We start from the raw sequence: 19,904 nt of genomic DNA on the forward strand, positions 1-19,904 counted from the left end.
ACGCGTTCCTTGAATGGCTGTAAAAAGTAATTATGTAATTATACAAACTATGCATTTAATAAGTAAGTTACACCACTGTTTCCTGTTGTACGCACAGTGGTTTAATCCCGTTGTTGGGCGCTATCCCCTTTTCTCCTCAATTTGGAATGCCCAATTCCCACTACTTAGTAGGTCCTTGTGGTGGCACGGTTACTCACCTCAATCTGGGTGCCGAAGGACCAGTCTCAATTGCCTCCGCTTCTGAGACAGTCAATCCGCACATCTGATCACATGACTCATTGTGCATGACACCGCAGAGACTCCCAGCATGTGGAGGCTCATGCTACTCTCCGAGATCCATGCACAACTTGCCACGTGCCCCACTGAGAACCACTAATTGCGACCATGAGGAGGTTACCCCATGTGACTCTACCCTCCCTAGCAACCGGGCCAATTTGGTGGCTTAGGAGACCTGGCTGGAGTCTCTCAAAACACCCGAACTCACAACTCCAGGGGTGGTAGACAGCATCAATACTCACCGAGATACCCAGGCCTATGTTGGGCGCTATCATTAAGAGACACAGTAAATGTTGCCATCTATTGGTAGACGTAATATTAAAGAACTGATAATGTAGAAAAGTGTGAAGATCTTTAAAACATTTTCTTAGTCAAAGCTATTATTTGTCTATGTCTATGCATGGTTTCCAACATGAGCTTTGGTTGCTTTGACAGTGTAGTGACCGGAACCAAAGAACTCTGTTTCACATCCAAACTTGATCAGAAGTTACAGCCGTTAAAAAAAACAAACAAACAAAAAAAAACATGTGAAGGAAAGAAAACTAGCCCACAATCAAAACCACCTAGTTCCCATGAATGAACTGGTGCTGTGAGAACTGTCAAAAGTGCCAGAGGACAATGGGGAAGAGAAAGTGTTGCTATCTTAAAGGTTAACAAGCAGGAAAAGAGGCAGAATGCTACTATTTGCGCTTCAAAGTGATAATAACTCTCTCTTCAGCTGTGCATAGCTGCGGAATCCATCCAATGACATTGTGTAAATGTGAGATACCTGTATTGGCGAGACAGCGGCAGCAGGTGGAGTCTTCATCGGACTGGGGCTAAAAGGTGTGCGGGGTAAGGTGGTGGTTGTGGCTGTGCTCACGGCGACAGTTGGTGTGCCAACAGCAGTAGCATTAGCTCCAGGACCTGTGACCAGAACAAACTAAATTAACCTTTTGAGAACATTAAATATAGTTTCAGAGCTCATAGGAATAGATTCAATTCAGTCTAGTCAGGACAGAATTAGACCTTCAACCGAAACAAGAGTTTATTAAGTCAGAAGCTTAGAAATGTGTTGCTACTTTCAGGCTTCCCACCCTTTTTGATCAGTGAATATCCATTACTATTCTATAACCTTTCCAGCTATTTGAAACCATGAAATTTCTAGATTTTCACTGACAGTGTGAAACCTGTATTGTTGTATTTGAGCTACATGAAAGACTTGCTGATGTGAAGTGGATGTGGTGTGCAGTACCCTGTGAGGCACTGTCAAAGCTTTTGATGAGGGTTTTGACGGTAGGTGATGGCTCGGAGGATGTGGAGGGGCGTCGACTCAGTCCCATCCCCTGCCTGAGAGCAGCCAGGTCCCTCTCCACTGCATTCATGTAGTTATACACACGGCCACGCTCCTCATCCTGCCTTTGATACAGCACAGTCACACAAGTTAACATGCTCACTCTGTCTCAATATAGAAAGGAAACTCTTTATTACATTTAAATTAGGTTTTCTCATATGGTCCATTAATAACGTATAAGCCTAAGAATAATTATACTCATATACATGCACTTACAGATAATTCCAGTCAAGATGCCTTCATGTTGCATATGTTCAGGATGAATACATAAACTTAATTCCATCAGAGCACTATTTCACTAATTTGTGTGTGCACTATGAATCTTTTGGGCTTAACTGCATCATTAGCTTAGCAATATATGCTTGTGCCAGACTACTGGAATTAACAATGTGCATTGGGTCTCTCAGTCACCTCACGTAAGGTGCGCTATTTTTGTTGCGCACAGAGTTGCAGCTTATGTAAAGTGTTTTAATTCAGTTAGGACAGTATCGGAGCTCACTAGGTTTTGGAACAAAGCCATAGTTTATAATAGACAGCTATTTCTTTGCTTTTAGCACTTACTTGCGGTTTTTAACTTCATCTAGTTCTTTGCCCAGCTTCTCGTTCTTCTCCTGGGCTTCATGTAGGCGCCTCCGCAGGTCACCAATCTCCTCCTGAGCTTCTGACTTGATGTCATTTGCAATGACCACAGCAGTCTGCAGATCCGCCTGGAACTGACGCCACTCTGCTGACTCTTCCTGAACATACACAATCATTAATGTGAATCATAAAAGTCAAACATTAAGTGGTACATAAGTATGGCATGTTTATATGTAAATCCTTCAATAAGAAAGAAATTACTGTGCAGTGACAAACCAAATATGAAACTAAAAGTGTAAGGACACCCTTTAGAAGGATGGCTGTCTGAAATGACCCCCTCATGAACTACTGCCCCTGGCCTCACCCACCCTGAGTCTGCGGTGGAGGATCTTTATCTCTCGCTCCATGTCATGCTTCTGATCCTGAAGCTTTTTCATGGAATCTGACAAGAAACAAAAAGAATGAGTGAGTCAATGAACGTAGGTTATGCAGGGTTCAAATTTGGGGGTGGAGGGTGGGAGAAACAGGAAGAGAAATATTCTGTTCCGACAGTGATTGTGTAAGAAAAACATACTGCATGTCATTGAATTTCAAAAGTAACCTCATTATGAAAGTCAGGACTACATAGTATTAGCACGTAGGATGACTATCAATACTAAAGATAAAAGGCCTGAGACTGCCTAACATAATATGGAGCGAATTATCTTTCCTTACCATTTCCACTGTCATGTGTGATCTTATATGCAGCAGTCAAGTGTTTTTAAAAAAGCATTATTGAGAGTACTGCTTACACAATAAGTAAGCCATGTTGTTAAATGACTGGCTCCACCGTGTGGTAAGATGAGGAAAATACACTAATCACAAGGCCTCTCCAAATTTAGTCTCTTATAGTTTCAGATGTTCATCTTAGCTTCAATCAAATTCCTGGACTGCAATGCAACTTCCGAGAATCCACCTGGAAACAAAATCATGCTTAAAAAGTAGCAATCGTGTTTTAGTAGCAAGCAAAATAAATATTAACAAGCAGAACTGTATATTCTGCTTTGTTGTCTGCCAGTAAAATAAGCAGTACTTGTTACTTTTGGATAGACAGAAATTCTAATCACACAGTCTACACATTTCTACTAATTACTTATGTGTTTTGAATAAATGAATGAAATACATATCTATAGCATTTTTCTGACGCTACACTCAAAGTGCTTTACATTGTGACCAGGGGACTCTCCTAAACCACCACCAGTGCGCAGCATCCATCTGGATGATGCGATGGTAGCCATTTTGCGCCAGTATGCTCACAAAACACCAGCTGTTGGTGGAGAGGAGAGAGTGGTGTGATAGAGCCAATTGAAGGATGGGGACTATTAGGAGAATATGATTGAGAAGGGCCAATGGGGGGAATTTGGCCAGGACACTGGGCTTATACCCCTATTCTTCACGGGAAGTGCCCTGGGATTTTTAATGACCACAGAGTGTCAGGACCTCAGTTTAATGTCTCAACTGAAAGACGGTGCTTCTTTATAGTAAAGTTCTTTATAGCTTCTTTATAGTGTCCCCCGTCACTATGCAGGGGCATTAGGACCCACATTGATCACAGGGTGAACAACCCCTGCTGGCCTCACTAACACCTCTTCCCTTAGCTTAGCTTCCACCAGGGAACAGGTCTCCCATCCATGTAATGACCATGCTCAACCCTGCTTAGCAACCAGTCTAAAGCTGCAGGGTGATATGGCTGCGGACAGCTGACCATTTCTGTTTTCTGTACAATAGATCAGAGACTAGCACACCATAGTTCGAATGCATTTTTTGTACACTGGTCTATTCCAGATTTACCTGCCCCTAAACAGGACATATGAAAAACCCTGTGGTTGGCCACTTCACATGTCAGTCAGACAGTCTCTTCTGGCCTAAGTGGGTGGTTAGAATAGAACAGACCTTCTTCAAAGCAGCGCCATCATTTATTTTTGATTTGAATGAAAGAAAAGAAAGAAACTTAGTGTCTCTTCAGTGGCATGCACCTAGATCACATCTAATTTTACATAGGTCATGTCTTCTGGATTTTGTTTTTGTGTACTAAAATTTTGTAAAATGTTTTTTTTTTCTATATATTTCATCAGCAGAACAATCCAAAACACTATATACAACAATACAAACCATTGAAGATACCTTAAGTCTATCTCTAACAGCCTTGTTGTCATTCCAGTAAAAATTAAAGATGGCACTGCTGTTTATGAGATCAATAAGCTGCAAAGTGTACCAGATCTTATGCCACATGTCAAAAGCCTGGTAACATGAGACTTTGTTGAACAGTTCTGTATGAGATACATTTTCCCTAATGTATCAGGTCTTACAGCATTATATTATATTATATTTTTTTCAATTCTTTGACTCACTTTCTAGGTCGCTGATGATGAGGTTGTCGTGAAGTTTGACGGCTCTGTGTTGCTCTACTTCGTCCTCCAGCTCAAAGATGGTCTCCTTCATGTCTCCGATCTCAGTCTCTTTCTCCTGCATATCCTCACGCTGCTTCTCTAGCGCCCTCTTCTGCTCAGCTAACTCCTTCTGAACCTCACTCTGGAAGTCCCTGTACTCAGCATCCAGCTACACCAACAGAAGGAGAGAAGGAACAAGCTTTTAATTTAAAGGTGAAGTGTGTCATTTCTGTGCCACTTGTGGCATCAAGTGGAGTTAAAAAAAATAATAGCTGTTTGGAGAAAGGTTTCTCCGTATACTCCTCTCATCTTCCATCAGTCAGAAAACAGGTAGGCCTGCCACATACTAGAGCAATTTGTTGAGCCAATGTTGATGTGTTGACTGGCTTGGATTCTCAAACAAACAGAGCAATGTTTGATGGCATCACATGGCCACAATGTTTACACCTTTTTGGGGAATCAACCTTTAAATGGCTTACTTATATTTATCTCTGCATATTAAACTGAGAAAGTATAATGTATTAAAACAATGAAAAAATTACAGGCTTCATCTTTAAATGAACCAGTGCTTGTGCTCACCTTATTGAGGGTATCTTGCAGACATGCCACCTCAGTGCGAGCATGCCCCAGATCATCCTGTAGTTTGGCGGCCTTGGCCTCAGCTTCCTCCTTGTCCAGCCTAACCCCCTCTAGGAGCTGGTGGATATCGCTCTTGTCTCCAGCATTGTGAATGGAGTAGAGCTCTGCTACCTTTTGCCTCTCCTGCTCCAGAAAGGCCCGACAGCGGCTCAGCTCAACCTGATCGTTGCTCACAGCAGATTTACACTCCTCCAGCACTGCGGCCATGCCGACTCGCTCCTGCCTTTCCACCTCTAACAGACGCTCCATGTGATGGTTGCGCTCCTTTAGAGCTGCGATCACACTTTGAGCTTCAGCATTGTCCTGCTCTGCCATCTTCAGAGTATTGCTCAGATGTTGCTGCACACCCAAGAGCTGCTCACGCTCAAATCGAGCGTTTTCCGCAAGCTCAACGTAACGCTGCTCTAGCTCCAAGTATCGGCCACTCTTGATGTCTTCATCCACTGAATACACCACGTCGTGCTCATCCAAAAGTGACCGGAAGTATTCGATCTGACGGCCACAGTGCTCCAGTTTGTCACTCTGTTGGCAAAGAGAGTCCATAAGCAGTACTTTCTCTTCTCCAAGCCGTTCATTCTCACCATTTAGCTCCTGCGATATCTGCTGCAAGTCTGCCAGTTCTTGCAGAGTGGCCTGGAGCTCCTCGGCTGTGCTGTGTTGATTCTCCTCCATCTGGTGTATGCGCTCTGTCAGGCACGCCACAGAGACCTCACTGGTGTTGCTACTGCTTCCCTTACGAGAAGAACTGCGACATGCCGGAGCTCCACCTTCAGACTCGGAGGAGGACAAGGAACCACAGCCTGAGGGAGCATCCAAGGCATCATCGCTGGAGGTGACAGCCTGGTAGACCTCACTGGACTCGCTGTCCAGGTTATCTGTTGAGCCACTTTGCTGGCCCCCAGTAAGGAGGTCCTCCATGGAGCCTAGTGCTGATCCCTCTGCAGAGGAGGCCACAGTTGCACAGTCTCCATGACCTCCAATGCCCGCAGAGGAGGAAGGGTCAGGACTGATAGGGGGATAGCTGAAGGTTTTCTCAGCCCCATCCAGTCTCTGTTCCAGGGAGAAGCCCAGGGCATTGAGACGGTCCTTCAGCATGCGGTTTTCATTCTTAAGCAGGTTGAGCTCACCACGGATGGCCTGGTTCTGCTCCTGTAGGAGAAGCAATGTTGACTCCACATCTGCAGCGGAGATCACTGCCGCGACCTCCCGCTCTGGTGGCATCTCTTCTTCCTCTTCTTCCTAGGAGTATCATAACGTCAATAATGAGGATTTTTTGCATCAACTCACAAACTAAATTTTTTAGTCAGTTTTACACAACTAAACATGACTATACTTTCATTTCAATCTGTCATTATGTTACAATTGATTCATAAAGGCACCAAGTGGTGATTTTTGTGCGTCACGTACAGTCTGTCAGAAACATGTTACATTTAATTACAGATGCACCAACACCAATACTGGTACTTGTATCACCATGTAAATACCTATTACCCACTATTTACATGCTAATTTAATTATTATATAGCTGAGCAAAGACTTGCCATATTTGTTAAAAATAAAAAGTTTTATTCAGCAAGCCCTATGCATCCAATTGCTTCATTAAATAATGAATATGGCCATTCCTCTGACCTGTGCAGTAAGATATGTGCCTGTTATTAGAGCAATTCAAGCTTTATGTACCACCTTGCTGCAGTAGGGTGCTCCAGCTGTACAGGCAACACACCTCATCAAACCATATCTGCTTCTGTGAGAGTGCAGATGTCAGCTTCTTCTTTCCTCACCACAGGTGATAAAGCGGCACAAATAGCAGGATGATTATCTAAAAAATCTATCAAGCATCTTGTATGCGCTGTTCCATCTGTTTGCTCTGAGAGTAGAAGTCTCCCATGCTTAACATTTCTCTAATGCCATCAGGTGTGCGCACTCTTCCCGATGAGCGAGAGACTGGCAATGTGCAACAGCAAATTAAAAACCGCAAGAGAAGTAAAAGACATTGAGAAACCTCAGACAAAAATAATTTGAAAATAAAAACATCACCCATGTCTCCCGAACCGCTGTTTCATCATTATTTTCAGGTGGGTTTTTTCCCCTCGTTGTGCAAATTAGTACAATAATGGTCACAAGCTAGTATTTCATATTCTTTGTTGACATGTCATCAAGAAATCAACTCTCCTGTTGCCATGTGCATGGGTTTGTGAATTAATTTCAGGATCATAGTTTCATTAGGAGAAAAATGGTGTGTGGTTGATAAATCCAGTCTGCGATCAGTTTTGAAGGATGCGCTTGGCTTTAGGATATGCGCGTGTTTCTAAAATCTGTCTCAGGTGTGCGCATAAGCGCCACTGTGCTGCCGCATTCTCAGAATTGATTCAGAGTAAAGATTTTTTCTTTCACACCTACTTCAACTAGGTCACTCACACCGGTGTACCTAAATATTTTTTCAGTCACACACAGTAATTTTCAGTCACATTTGGCGATGTAGAGCCCTGTATTGGTGTATACAATATCGTAATGAGCATGTGAATCTAACCTCAGGCAGTCCCAGCTGAACTCTCATGTCCCTTAGCTCACTACGTAGCTGCAGGATTTCCACGTCTTTGCTCTTGGCCAGACCTAACAGATCTTTCACTTTGGTCTCCAGGACCACTTTATCACTCAGCTGTCCTTCAGACTTTGATTTGTTCATACGTCTCTCCGAGTTTGATGCTTGAGCCTGTCCACGGGAATGCCTGGGCTGGGCTCTATCAGAGCCAGTGGATGACTGCTTCTTACTGCTTGAGTTTCTGGAGTTCCTTAAATGCTCTCTTGATGAGTTTGACTCCTTGGCGGCCGTGGATGATGTTCGTTTGCCAGATGGGCCTTTAAAGATGACAAAAGTACTTAACAAAACTACATCTCACAATGCTGAAACTTAGAACCAAATGTCTAGTTAACATATAGGGAACACTTGTTTATTTATGCCTATACCTATGCTTATATTGAAAATGAAACCGCATTAGTAAACCTTCACCGAATGTGATGCATTTCTGAGTGAAACAGGAAACACTGACACAAAAAAAAAAAAGGGGGGCGGTACTTAAATATATCCATTGTGAACTGACTGAATCATGAAAAGTGGGCATTCCAGGGACATGGAGGCTAAATGTGTTCTTATGGTAGTGCTTCATTTTCAAAACGATTGGTATCGTTTTGAAATATCTATAACTGTATAAACAAGCTCCAATATCTATAACTGTATAAACAATGCCTAATTATATAGTTGGTTAGATTAATGAAAATAAATCTGAGAAAAGCATTTAAATACAGTATAAGAATGAATATCTATGTGTATAATGGAAATTCAAATAAAAAAAATCTGTATTGGCCATTTAAAAAAACAAGAGGGGGCGGGGCGTTCAAGGGCTACTGCTGGTACCTGAGCTGGTCTTGGTCTTGTTCTCAGTGTTATTAGTGTTTGTAGCAGAGGATATTGAGTAAGCAGAGGTTGACTTCTTGCCCTTGGCAATACTGCTGTTTGTCCCTGCACTGCTCCCAGCCATAGCAGCTAAAAGATCATCATTGCTTTTGATCTGTTGATCAAAGATTAACAAATAAAAAAATCTTACAGTTCAATTAATATGTTAACCAGTGATGTGATGTTAGATTAGTTGGTGATCTGAGAGAAAGTGCAGAGATGTTACCTTGGAGAGTGGAGCTGTGGTAGGGCTCTTAACAGCAGTTTTGCCAGCAGAGCTTCCAGCTGCCACTGTGTCACCTTTACCTCCTCCACTTGCTGCCTTATTCCCCACTGGCCTGCCTGCTTTCTTCATACTGCACTCGCTCCTGGTGATACATCTACCCCTCAGTCTGTGCAGAGAGAGAAAGCAAGTTACAGTTTATTTTGGTCACTTCTGTTGCTCATTTAGTAAAGTTGTCAAGGTGGTGTAATTATCCTGAAATCATAAAGAAAAAGCTATTATTAAAAGACAGTAAAGCATTTTTTCCTCCAAATCAATTTCCTTAAAGTGCTAGTTCACCCAAAAATGAAAACATTCTCATCATTCACTTACCCTGATGCCATTCCAGATGTGTCTTTCTTCAGCAGAACACACATTAAGATTTTTGGAAAAATGTTGAAGCTCTGTAGGCGCTTCAACAATGAAAGTAACGGGTGCCATCAGGCTGCTGGCTATTTGATGGTCCAAAAGGAATATTTAGGCAACATAATTAATCCACACGACTCTATCGATTTTCTTCAGAAGATATTAATTGATCAACTAGAATTGTGTGAATTACTTGTATGTTGCCTAAATATGCCTTTTGGACTGTCAAATAACCAGCAGCCTGATGGTACCCGTTTACTTACATTATAAGGACCTATAGAGCTTCAACAGTTTTCTAAAAATCTTAATATGTGTTCTGCTCAGTCAAACACATCTTGAATGTTATCAGGGTAAGTGAATAATGAGAGAACTATTCCTTTAAAAGTCTGTGTGGTATAACCATGCAGGAAGCCATTGATTTATAAAACAGGAAATTAGAAGACGCATGTAGTCTGTGAGTCTATTAAAAATATCAGATCATGTCAGATGTGTGTATACTGAATATTAATTTTACTTAACAGTTGCACAACATGATGTACATTTCTAAAAATATATATCTATTGTTTATCAATAAAACAATTGATACAACTTCTTTCGGCTGATCCCTTTAGGGGTCACCACAACAGACCATCCGTGATCCTCATATTTGACTTGGCACAGGTTTTACGCTGGATGCCCTTCCAGATGCAACACCCAGTGGCTGGGGTACTCACTAAAAAATTTGATACAACTATGAATACAAAAATAAATAAATAAATAAAGATGACTTATTTTAAAGTCATTTTGAAACTATATATTTCATGTTGAAAATACTTTTTTGTCATTGACCAATAACTGCATCACAAAACATAATCCCAGAGGCCTAAATGGATTTTACACAGTATAGTTTATAAGTTATCTAGTTTAGATCAGGGGTAGGACAGTAAACATTATTAAGTGACACAGGGGACGAGGACTCTATTTCTGTGGATGCAGTGCAATGCAATGCAATGCATTACAATACAATACGATACAATACAATATAATAAATATTCAGGTTGGTTGGCTTCCAAAAATAACAGTGTAAATGTAAAATGGACCAAGAATAATTTGCAAATATTTTGATATTTAAAATATTAGTATTCATGTCATTATGTTTTTAAAGCCTAAAAAGGACATCATTATCATACATCCTTATTTTATTAAATAATTAAATATAAATATGTTAAACAAGTTAAATATGACTAAATTACTTGAGGTGTATAAAGCAAACATACACCTTAAGAAGTATGCCAATTATCGTCATAACATTGAAAGCCCTAAAACAGACAATTCATCATCATAATCACAATTATTTGTTTGACAAATATCATAATTGTTGCAGAACTTAGCAGGGCTTTTCAAACACAGGGCCACAAGGGGGTGCTAGGTGGGTCTGTGGAAAATTTCAGAGAATAATAAAAAAAAAAAAAAGAACAAAAAGATTTGAATTGAAATGAAAATTGTTGGTTTATACCTGTAACATTACTCTAATTGTGGGTAGAAAAAATATAAGTGGTCAACGTAATACAAAGTAAATATTTTCAAGATACTATTTTATTCAATTCTTTTAGCATTAGTACAAGGGCAATATAAAATCCAATTATTTGTTTTAAAATTTTATATTAAATGTAATTATTTATTTTATAAATATTATAGAGTGTTGTGAAAAAGTATTAGCCCGCTTCTTGATTTCTTTTATTTTTGTGTATTTTTCATACTAAATTGTTTTAGATCTTCAAACGAGATATAACAAAACAAAAGCAACCTGAGAAAACACAAAATACAGTTTTCAAATATATATATGTATTTTTTTTATTGAAGCATAAAAGTTACCCAACACCTATTTCAACCATATGAAAAACTAACTGCCCCCTTAAACTTAATAGCTTGGTGTGCCTCTTTAGCAGCAACCAAATGCTTCCGATAACCAGAGACCAGTCATTCACAATGCTGTGGTGGAATTTTGGCCCATTATTCTTTTTTTTTTTTTTTTTTTTTTTATGTCTGCAACTTTGTTATTTGTGCTGCTGCCTGTCTTGGCCAGGACACTCTTGGAAAAGAGATTTTTAATCTCAACGAGTTTTCTTCTGGTTAAATAAAGGTATATATAGAACTGCTTTAGTTCAGCCACATTGGAGGGTTTTCGAGCAAGAACTGCCCATTTAAGGTCCTGCCACTGCATCTTAATCGGTTTCAAATCAGGACTTTGACTAGGCCACTGCAAAACCTTTGCTTGTTTTGAGCCATTCAGAGGTTGACTTACTCCAATGCTTTGGATCATTGTCTTGCTGCATAATCCAGTTGCGCTTGAGCTTCAACTCACGGACTGTTGACCGGACGTTCTCCTATGATGTTCTTTTTGTGGAATTCTGTGTTTGATTTACGCTAGATGTAACGGGACCCCTTTTAAACAGTTCCACTTCTGACTCATCAGTCCACAGACCATTCTCCCAAAAGGTTTGAGGATTATCAAGGTGTGTTTTGTCAAAATTCAGACAAGCCTTAATGTTCTTCTGGGTTTGCAGTGGTTTTTGCTTCGCCACTCTTCCATTGATGGCATTTTTGACCAGTATCTTTCTGATAGTGGAGTCATGAACAGTGACCTTTATTGACACAAGAGAGACCTGCAGTTCCTTGGATGTTGTCCTTGGCTTTTTTGTAAATTCCTCGATGAGTTGTCGCCATGCTCTTGGAGGAATTCTGAAAGGTCGGTCACTTCTGGGAAGGTTCACTACTGTGTTTCTCCATTTTGAGATAACAGCTCTCAGTGTGGTTCTTTGGAGTCCCAGAGACACTTTGTAATCCTTCCCAGACTGATGTATTTCAATCACCTTTTTCCTCATCATTTTTGGAATTTCTTACCATGGCATAGTGTACTACTGGGTGAGACCTTTTAGCCCACTTCATCCTGGGCTGGGTGCTATATTGACTTTTTAAGGTATATCCATATATTTTCAAAGGAGATATAGGATAAGACAATACCGTTTATATCAATATAGTTTGATGTTGCATTATATAACCCATTTCTTCCATTAAGCCGTGCCATGTTTGCATCTCTCCTCTCTCACACTATCCATGCAACCCTGCCCCCCACTCTCTCACAAGTTCCCCTGCAACATGGAGGGAGACACAGCGCCAGTTCACACTGCTGAAGAAGACCTGGTTAGTAAAAAGAAAAACAATGGTTAAAATATTTTGAGATGGTTTGGATTTAAAAGATCAGATGAGCTGCGTGCTGTTTGATTGAGATGCGGCTTGTGTGTGTGCAGCGCACATCACATGCACGTGTGCTCCGAAAACTCCTGCACCTAATCGGTCAAATTCTTTTCAAAATTCCACCAAAATGCCCGTCTTTGTGAGGTGTTCATGTAAACACAGAGAGTTATGTCACTGCTCTTGGCTGGATAACTTTACTCGTCCAACTCTAGTAAAAGTATTAAAATATTATTCATACAGGGAAGACCAGTTGTAGTTTTATGTCTAGTTCATTCTAAATGCTTAATTGAATACTTGATACTGTTAATGTCTTTTACATTTTTAAAGCTGTTAAACATCTTTTTCTTTTCTATAGTGTTTATATTTTGTTTTCTATTCATTGCTTTTGTTATTTTTTACTGACTGTTTACTACTCTGGAATAATAACTTGAGAACTTTTATAATAACAAATTAGATTTAGGCTATTTGTTGTGGTAGTGAAGCTGGTATCAGAAATCATCACATTTCACTAAAGAATACAGACATTTTGGTATTGTGATAAATGTAAATATTGTGTATGGTAGATCTTGCTGCAATATCATGATGGAAAATGTGATCTTATTCCATAGAAGTGTGAGCACCCCTGCTGTAAATTACGGTGATGGTGGCTGTCCTTGACTGTGTGTACATGTAACATAAACCTTTGCCCAGAGCAATTTACATTTCTGTCCCAGAGGCTCTAGTTGATTGCATAGGTATAATACTATTAGGTTAGCCATGTTGTAATTTTAGAAAACATACAACAGAAACTTGAGCATGTATCCAATACATGCCCTTTTTTCTCTCTGGTAGGGTTGCTCTGATACCAAACTTTTGGCTTCAGTTTGATACCAGCCCTGGTAAATCGGTATTAATCAATACTAACTCGATACTCGAAAAAAAAACTACGATTTTTGTATTAAATTAGAACAGAAAATTACTTGTCTAAAAGAACTGCAAAAAGTCTTATAGATACAAATTATGTTAAATGATTTAATTAAAATGCTACGATCAAATTGTGTTTAATCAAATACATACTGTACAGCTTTAATCAAATGAAAATATAATACTTTTCAACTATAACTATATAATATAATATAATATATATATATATATATATATATATATATATATATATATATATATATATATATATATATATATATATATATATATATATATATAAGGGCTGTCAATTTAACGCGTTAATTCAGTGCGATTAATTTTATTAAAAATAACGTGTTAAAAAATGTACGCAATTAATCGCAATGACCCCGGATTGTAATCAAGAGGCTCTGGAAATGTTCTTCCAGATTTTATATTGACTGCTGTAATTAAACGAAACACATGAACACCATGATTTCTTTAAGTGTTTGTGTCAGTGTCCGTTAGACTTAAAGGCCAGTTTAAAGAGATGAGATTTCAACGATTCAAAATAAAATCTAGATGCCTGAAATTGAATTAATAATTTATCAAAATATCACAAGCAAGACATCTATTGAATAAATGTTTGGCAAAAAAATGTTTATAAAAAAGGAATGACATTAGTTTTATGTTCACTTGTTCAAAGTTTTAATAATTTATTGATTAGACACCATATTGATGATGAAATTAAATTAAACTTTTAAAAAAATGTCTGGAAATTTCTGGAAAATAATAACAATTATTAAATTCATTTAAAATAACTAAACTGGTGTGTTCAATAGCAGATTATCATATTAGCATATTTTTGCTGTGGTATCGAAATTGGAATCGAGAACCATGAAATTTAACTGACTACTGTCAGTATATCAATACCGACTACTGAAATGTTGGCACCGTGACAACACCACTACACCATACGGCATCAAAGACCTGTACAATTGTGCAGCTAAAAACCTACATATTGGATGACTGGGGGAAATTCCACTTTCTAAACTTAACAAACTTGTGTCTTCAGGTGCCCAAATGGTGATGTTTCACATTGGTAAACACTCGACTGTCCCAACTTTTTTGGAGTGTGTTGCAATCGTCTAATTTTAAATTACTGTAAAAACAATTAAATGCACAAGGAAAAACAAAAAAATGTGTAGTTGTAGCGTTTTAAATTTAGCAACGGGTTTTGGAATTGGGGTTGTAGCCTATTACTGGCTTGATAATGATTACTTATGTTTCAAGTGCTTAACTACATACTTTTTTGTTCTAAACGTGAATGAAATGAAAATCAGTGTTAATAATCAGTCTGTTCAGTTCATTATTTGTCCAGCTGGAGTCACCAATTCACACACACCAGTAAAAGAGTGTGTTCGCACTGTCAAGAGTGACCGGATGGTGCACACATATTTACGGCAAGTTTATTTTTTATAAATAAACTTTGTGGGAAATTGCTTACACACATTTCAATGCCCATTTTGTGCATATGCAATGTTTATACATCAGGCCCCAGGTCTACAAAGCAAGAGTCAATGCCTGTTCACTTCCAGCATGGGGCAGAAATCACTAAGACAGAACCCAAGTTTATGAGAAACAGCCTTCTGGCAAACTACATATGATGCTGACTGCTGCTGAAATCCTCATTGGCTCTAATGACAAGGATCCTGAACACATGTGCTCTTAGTGTAGCAAGCCATTAACAATCTAGGCTTGTCATCATCTGGGCTTGAGGCTTTATCTTGAGTTAACAGAAGAGACTGATGTCTGTCTACTGTGGAGTTGCTTTCTATATGCTGCACAATATCGAGCCTTAAAAGGCAAAATCCTGGATGTGCTCAGGATAGGATTGCCATAACAATACAAGAGCTATCCATCAACACAAATGGAAAACCCACCTTTTCTTTTCACACTTTTACAGTATGTTTATAGAAAAACTCAAACTTAAAGTGAAAGCATAATTTCAGAATAATGCATTTCACAGAAATTGAACACACAATATGCTTATTATCCTGGGTTTTGCATTTGCTTTACACAATAACAATGCCTGAAGATGTAAACAGTGCTGTTTAAATTATATCGTGGAAGGAGAGAACATCTGAAGAACATTAATGCAGTCTCTTTACACCATTCCTCAGCTTTAAAGCAAACCATGCCAAACATAAACTGCTCAAACGGGTCAGAGCAAAACAAAGGGCACAAAATTAGCAATAATTTAGACAAATCAGGTGCAAATTACCCAAAATCTTTGACATTATGACAGAGACCACTGAAAAGCAAAAATTGCTTTGCAACTTGGACTGTAGTTTCTTTGCTCAGCAAATGGCAAGGTGTTTTGGAAAGACTGCATGGATTTTCCAACCCCAATAAGACTCTCCTATGCACTTGTTTTTGGACTATGCTGATCTTTCCAGATCTTTCATTTAATGACTCCCCGTTGTCCTCTCTATTTAGATCATAGCGAGGCAGAGAGCCAATTTCTCCTCTCAATGCGATGGAAAATAAGGTCTAATATCTTACAGCTGTTGCAAGGCAGGGGGTGGGTATGTGAGAGTGCATTTGCTCATTTCAAATGTACAGACCCCCCTGAAAAAGGCTGCAGTACACATTCCCTTAAAGGGAAATGCTTTGGAACAGAACATTACATGATTATTTTTAAAATCTGTCTCAGGAGTCATTATTTCAGTCTTCTAGAAATTAAAAATGAACCACCCCACAAAATAAATCACTTATTTAAATAATGTATCTAGTAAATAGACTATACATTTAAAAATCTAATTATGAGTAGTTCAATGTTTATTGATATATTCCATTTATTTATTATTACTTTTTAGTAGCGGTCGACCGATAGTGGATAATGCCGATACCGGTAACTAGTGAAAAAGGCTGATAACCAATGAATCGGCTGATATTTAAAATACAAATAAAAAAGTCAATTTAAAAGATGGTATTAACATGATGGGCACAGACAAAGAGGCTACGAAAGTTTATTATTAGGATTCAATTTATTGTTCAACCAAAATATAAATAAGTAATTCACATTAATGTTAATATCCATAGGTAAAAATAAGTAAAATAGTAGAGAAAATTAAGATTTGGTGCATAATGTGAGACATTTAACTTTAAACAAGCCCAAAACACACAAAGGACTTTTATTTTAAAATGACAGGGCCTTGGCTACATTACAGTGATCTATATGCACTGTTAACTGTGGGACCTTATATAGACAGGTGAGTGCCTTTCCGAATCATGTCCAATCAACTGAATTTACCACAGGTGAACTCCAATCAAGTTGTAGAAACATCTCAAGGATGATCAGTAGAAACAGGATGCACCTGAGCTCAATTTTGTGTGTCATGGCAAAGGCTGTGAATACTTATATACATGTGATTTTTTTTTGAATTTCAAACAAACTTCTTTCATGTTGTCATTATGGGGTATTGTTTGTAGAATTTTGAGGAAAATAATGAATTTAATAAATTTTGGAATACGGCTGTAACATAACAAAATGTGGAAAAAGTGAAGCGCTGTGAATATATTCCGGATGCACTGTATATAAATATTATACATACATAACCTCACAAAAGTGAGTACACCCCTCACATTTTTGTAAATATTTGATTATATTTTTTCATGTGACGACACTGAAGAAATGACACTTTTCTACAATGTAAAGTAGTGAGTGTGCAGCTTATATAACAGTGTCACACAGCCATTCATGTCTAAACCGCTAGCAACAAAAGTGAGTACACCCCTAAGTGAAAATGTCCAAATTGGGCCCAAAGTGTCAATATTTTGTGTGGCCACCATTATTTTCCAGCACTGCTTTAACCCTCTTGGGCATGGAGTTCACAAGAGCTTCACAGGTTGCCACTGGAGTCCTCTTCCACTCCTCCATGACAACATCACAGAACTGGTGGATGTTAGAGACCTTGTGCTCCTCCACCTTCCATTTGAGGATGCCCCACAGATGCTCAATAGGGTTTAGGTCTGGAGACATGCTTGGCCAGTCCATCACCTTCACCCTCAGCTTCTTTAGCAAGGCAGTGACATCTTGGAGGTGTGTTTGGGGTCGTTATCATGCTGGAATACTGCCCTGCGGCCCAGTCTCCGAAGGGAGGGGATCATGCTCTGCTTCAATATGTCACAGTACATGCTGGCATTCATGGTTCCCTCAATGAACTGTAGCTCCCCAGTGCCGGCAGCACTCTTGCAGCCCCAGACCATGACACTCCCACCACCATGCTTGACTGTAGGCAAGACACACTTTGTCTTTGTACTCCTCACCTGGTTTCTGCCACACACGCTTGACACCATCTGAACCAAATAAGTTTATCTTGGTCTCATCAGACCACAGGACATGGTTCCCGTAATCCATGTCCTTAGTCTGCTTGTCGTCAGCAAACTGTTTGCGGGCTTTCTTGTGCATCATCTTTAGAAGAGGCTTCCTTCTGGGACGACAGCCATGCAGACCAATTTAATGCAGTGTGCGGCGTATGGTCTGAGCACTGACAGGCTGACCCCCCACCCCTTCAACCTCTGCAGCAATGCTGGCAGCACTCATACGTCTATTTCCCAAAGACAACATCTGGATATGACACTGAGCATGTGCACTCAACTTCTTTGGTCGACCATGGTGAGGCCTGTTCTGAGTGGAGCCTGTCCTGTTAAACCGCTGTATGGTCTTGGCCACCATGCTGCAGCTCAGTGTCAGGGTCTTGGTAATCTTCTTATAGCCTATGCCATCTTTATGTAGAGCAACAATTATTTTTTTTCAGATCCTTAGAGAGTTCTTTGCCATGACGTGCCATGTTGAACTTCCGGTGACCAGTATGAGGGAGTGTGAGAGCGATGATACCAAATTTAACACACCTGCTCCCCATTCACACCAGATACCTTGTAACACTAACGAGTCACAAGACTCGGAGGGAAAATGGCTAATTGGACCCAATTTGGACATTTTCACTTAGGGGTGTACTCGCTTTTGTTGCCAGTGGTTTAGACATTAATGGCTGTGTGTTGAGTTATTTTGAGGGGACAGCAAATTTACACTGTTATATAAGCTGTACACTCACTACATTACATTGTAGCAAAGTGGCATTTCTTCAGTGTTGTCACATGAAAAGATATAATCAAATATTTACAAAAATGTGAGGGGTGTACTCACTTTTGTGAGATACTGTATATACAGTTGAAGTCAGAAGTTACATACACCTTAGCCAAATTCCTGACATTTAATCATAGAAAGCATTCCCTGTTTAGGTCAGTTGGGATCACTACTTTATTTTAATAATGTGAAATGTCACAATAATAGTAGAGAAAATGATTTATTTCAGCTTTTATTTCTCAGTGGGTCAGAAGTTTGTTAGTATTTGGTAGCATTGCCTTTAAATTGTTTAATTTGGGTCAAACCTTTTGGGAAGCCTTCCACAAGCTTCTCACAATAAGTTGCTGGAATTTTGGCCCATTCCTCCAGACAGAACTGGTGAAACTGAGTCAGGTTTGTAGGCCTCCTTGCTTGCACATGCGTTTTCAGTTCTGCCCACAAATTTCGGATTCAAATAATTGGATTAAGGACAGGGCTTCGTGATAGTCACTCCAATACCTGAATTTTTGTCCTTACGCCATTTTGCCACAAATTTGGAGGTATGCTTGTGATCATTGTCCATTTGGAAGACCAATTTGCGACTGAGCTGAGATGTTGCTTCAATATAATTTTCATTCCACATGATTCCATCTATTCTGTGAAGTGCACCAGTCCCTCCTGCAGAAAAGTACCCATACAACATGATGCTGCCACCCCCATGCTTCACAGTTGGGATGCTGTTCTTCGGCTTGCAAGCCTCACCCTTTTTCCTCCAAACATAACAATGATCATTATGACCAAACAGTTCACTTTTTGTTTCATTAGACCAGAGGACATTCCATGTGCACTTGCAAATGGTATTCTGGCTTTTTTTTATGGCGGATTTGAAGCAGTGGTTTCTTCCTTGCTGAGCAGCCTTTCATTTTATGCTGATATATGACAAATTTTACTGTGGATACAGATACTTGTCTACCTGTTTCCTCCAGCATATTCACAAGGTCCTTTACTGTTGTTTTGGGATTGATTTGCACTTTTCGCACCAAACCACGTTCATCTCTATTTGACAGAATGCATCTCCTTCCTGAATGGTATGATGTATGTGTGGTCCCATGGTGTTTATACTTGCATACTATTGTTTATACAGATGGTACATTCAGGCATTTGGGAAAAGCTCCCAATGATGAACCAGACTTGTGGAGGTCCACAATTGTTTTCTGAGGTCTTCGCTGATTTCTTTTGATTTTCCCATGATGTCAAGCAAAGAGGCACAGAGTTTGAAGGTAGGCCTTAAAATAAAACTATAGTTTGCCAATATG

At 39.4% G+C, this 19,904-nt stretch overlaps 1 protein-coding gene across 2 annotated transcripts in view; it reads right to left on the minus strand.

Moving 5' to 3' along the window:
• LOC127631226 (cytospin-A-like) overlaps positions 1-19,904 on the minus strand; it is a 45,765-nt gene that overhangs the window by 16,882 nt on the left and 8,979 nt on the right. For both annotated transcript variants that reach the window (XM_052109290.1, XM_052109289.1), the window contains exons 2-10: positions 8,937-9,102; positions 8,672-8,825; positions 7,787-8,115; positions 5,197-6,495; positions 4,579-4,786; positions 2,557-2,630; positions 2,171-2,346; positions 1,511-1,674; positions 1,046-1,182 (exon numbers count right to left, since the gene is read on the minus strand). In XM_052109290.1, coding sequence (XP_051965250.1) covers positions 1,046-1,182; positions 1,511-1,674; positions 2,171-2,346; positions 2,557-2,630; positions 4,579-4,786; positions 5,197-6,495; positions 7,787-8,115; positions 8,672-8,825; positions 8,937-9,065 — 2,670 coding nt within the window. In that variant the 5' untranslated portion in view covers positions 9,066-9,102. The remainder of the gene's footprint in view (positions 1-1,045; positions 1,183-1,510; positions 1,675-2,170; positions 2,347-2,556; positions 2,631-4,578; positions 4,787-5,196; positions 6,496-7,786; positions 8,116-8,671; positions 8,826-8,936; positions 9,103-19,904) is intronic.

The sequence above is a fragment of the Xyrauchen texanus genome, chromosome 37, assembly GCF_025860055.1.
Source record: "Xyrauchen texanus isolate HMW12.3.18 chromosome 37, RBS_HiC_50CHRs, whole genome shotgun sequence".
Classification (NCBI taxonomy): domain Eukaryota; kingdom Metazoa; phylum Chordata; class Actinopteri; order Cypriniformes; family Catostomidae; genus Xyrauchen; species Xyrauchen texanus.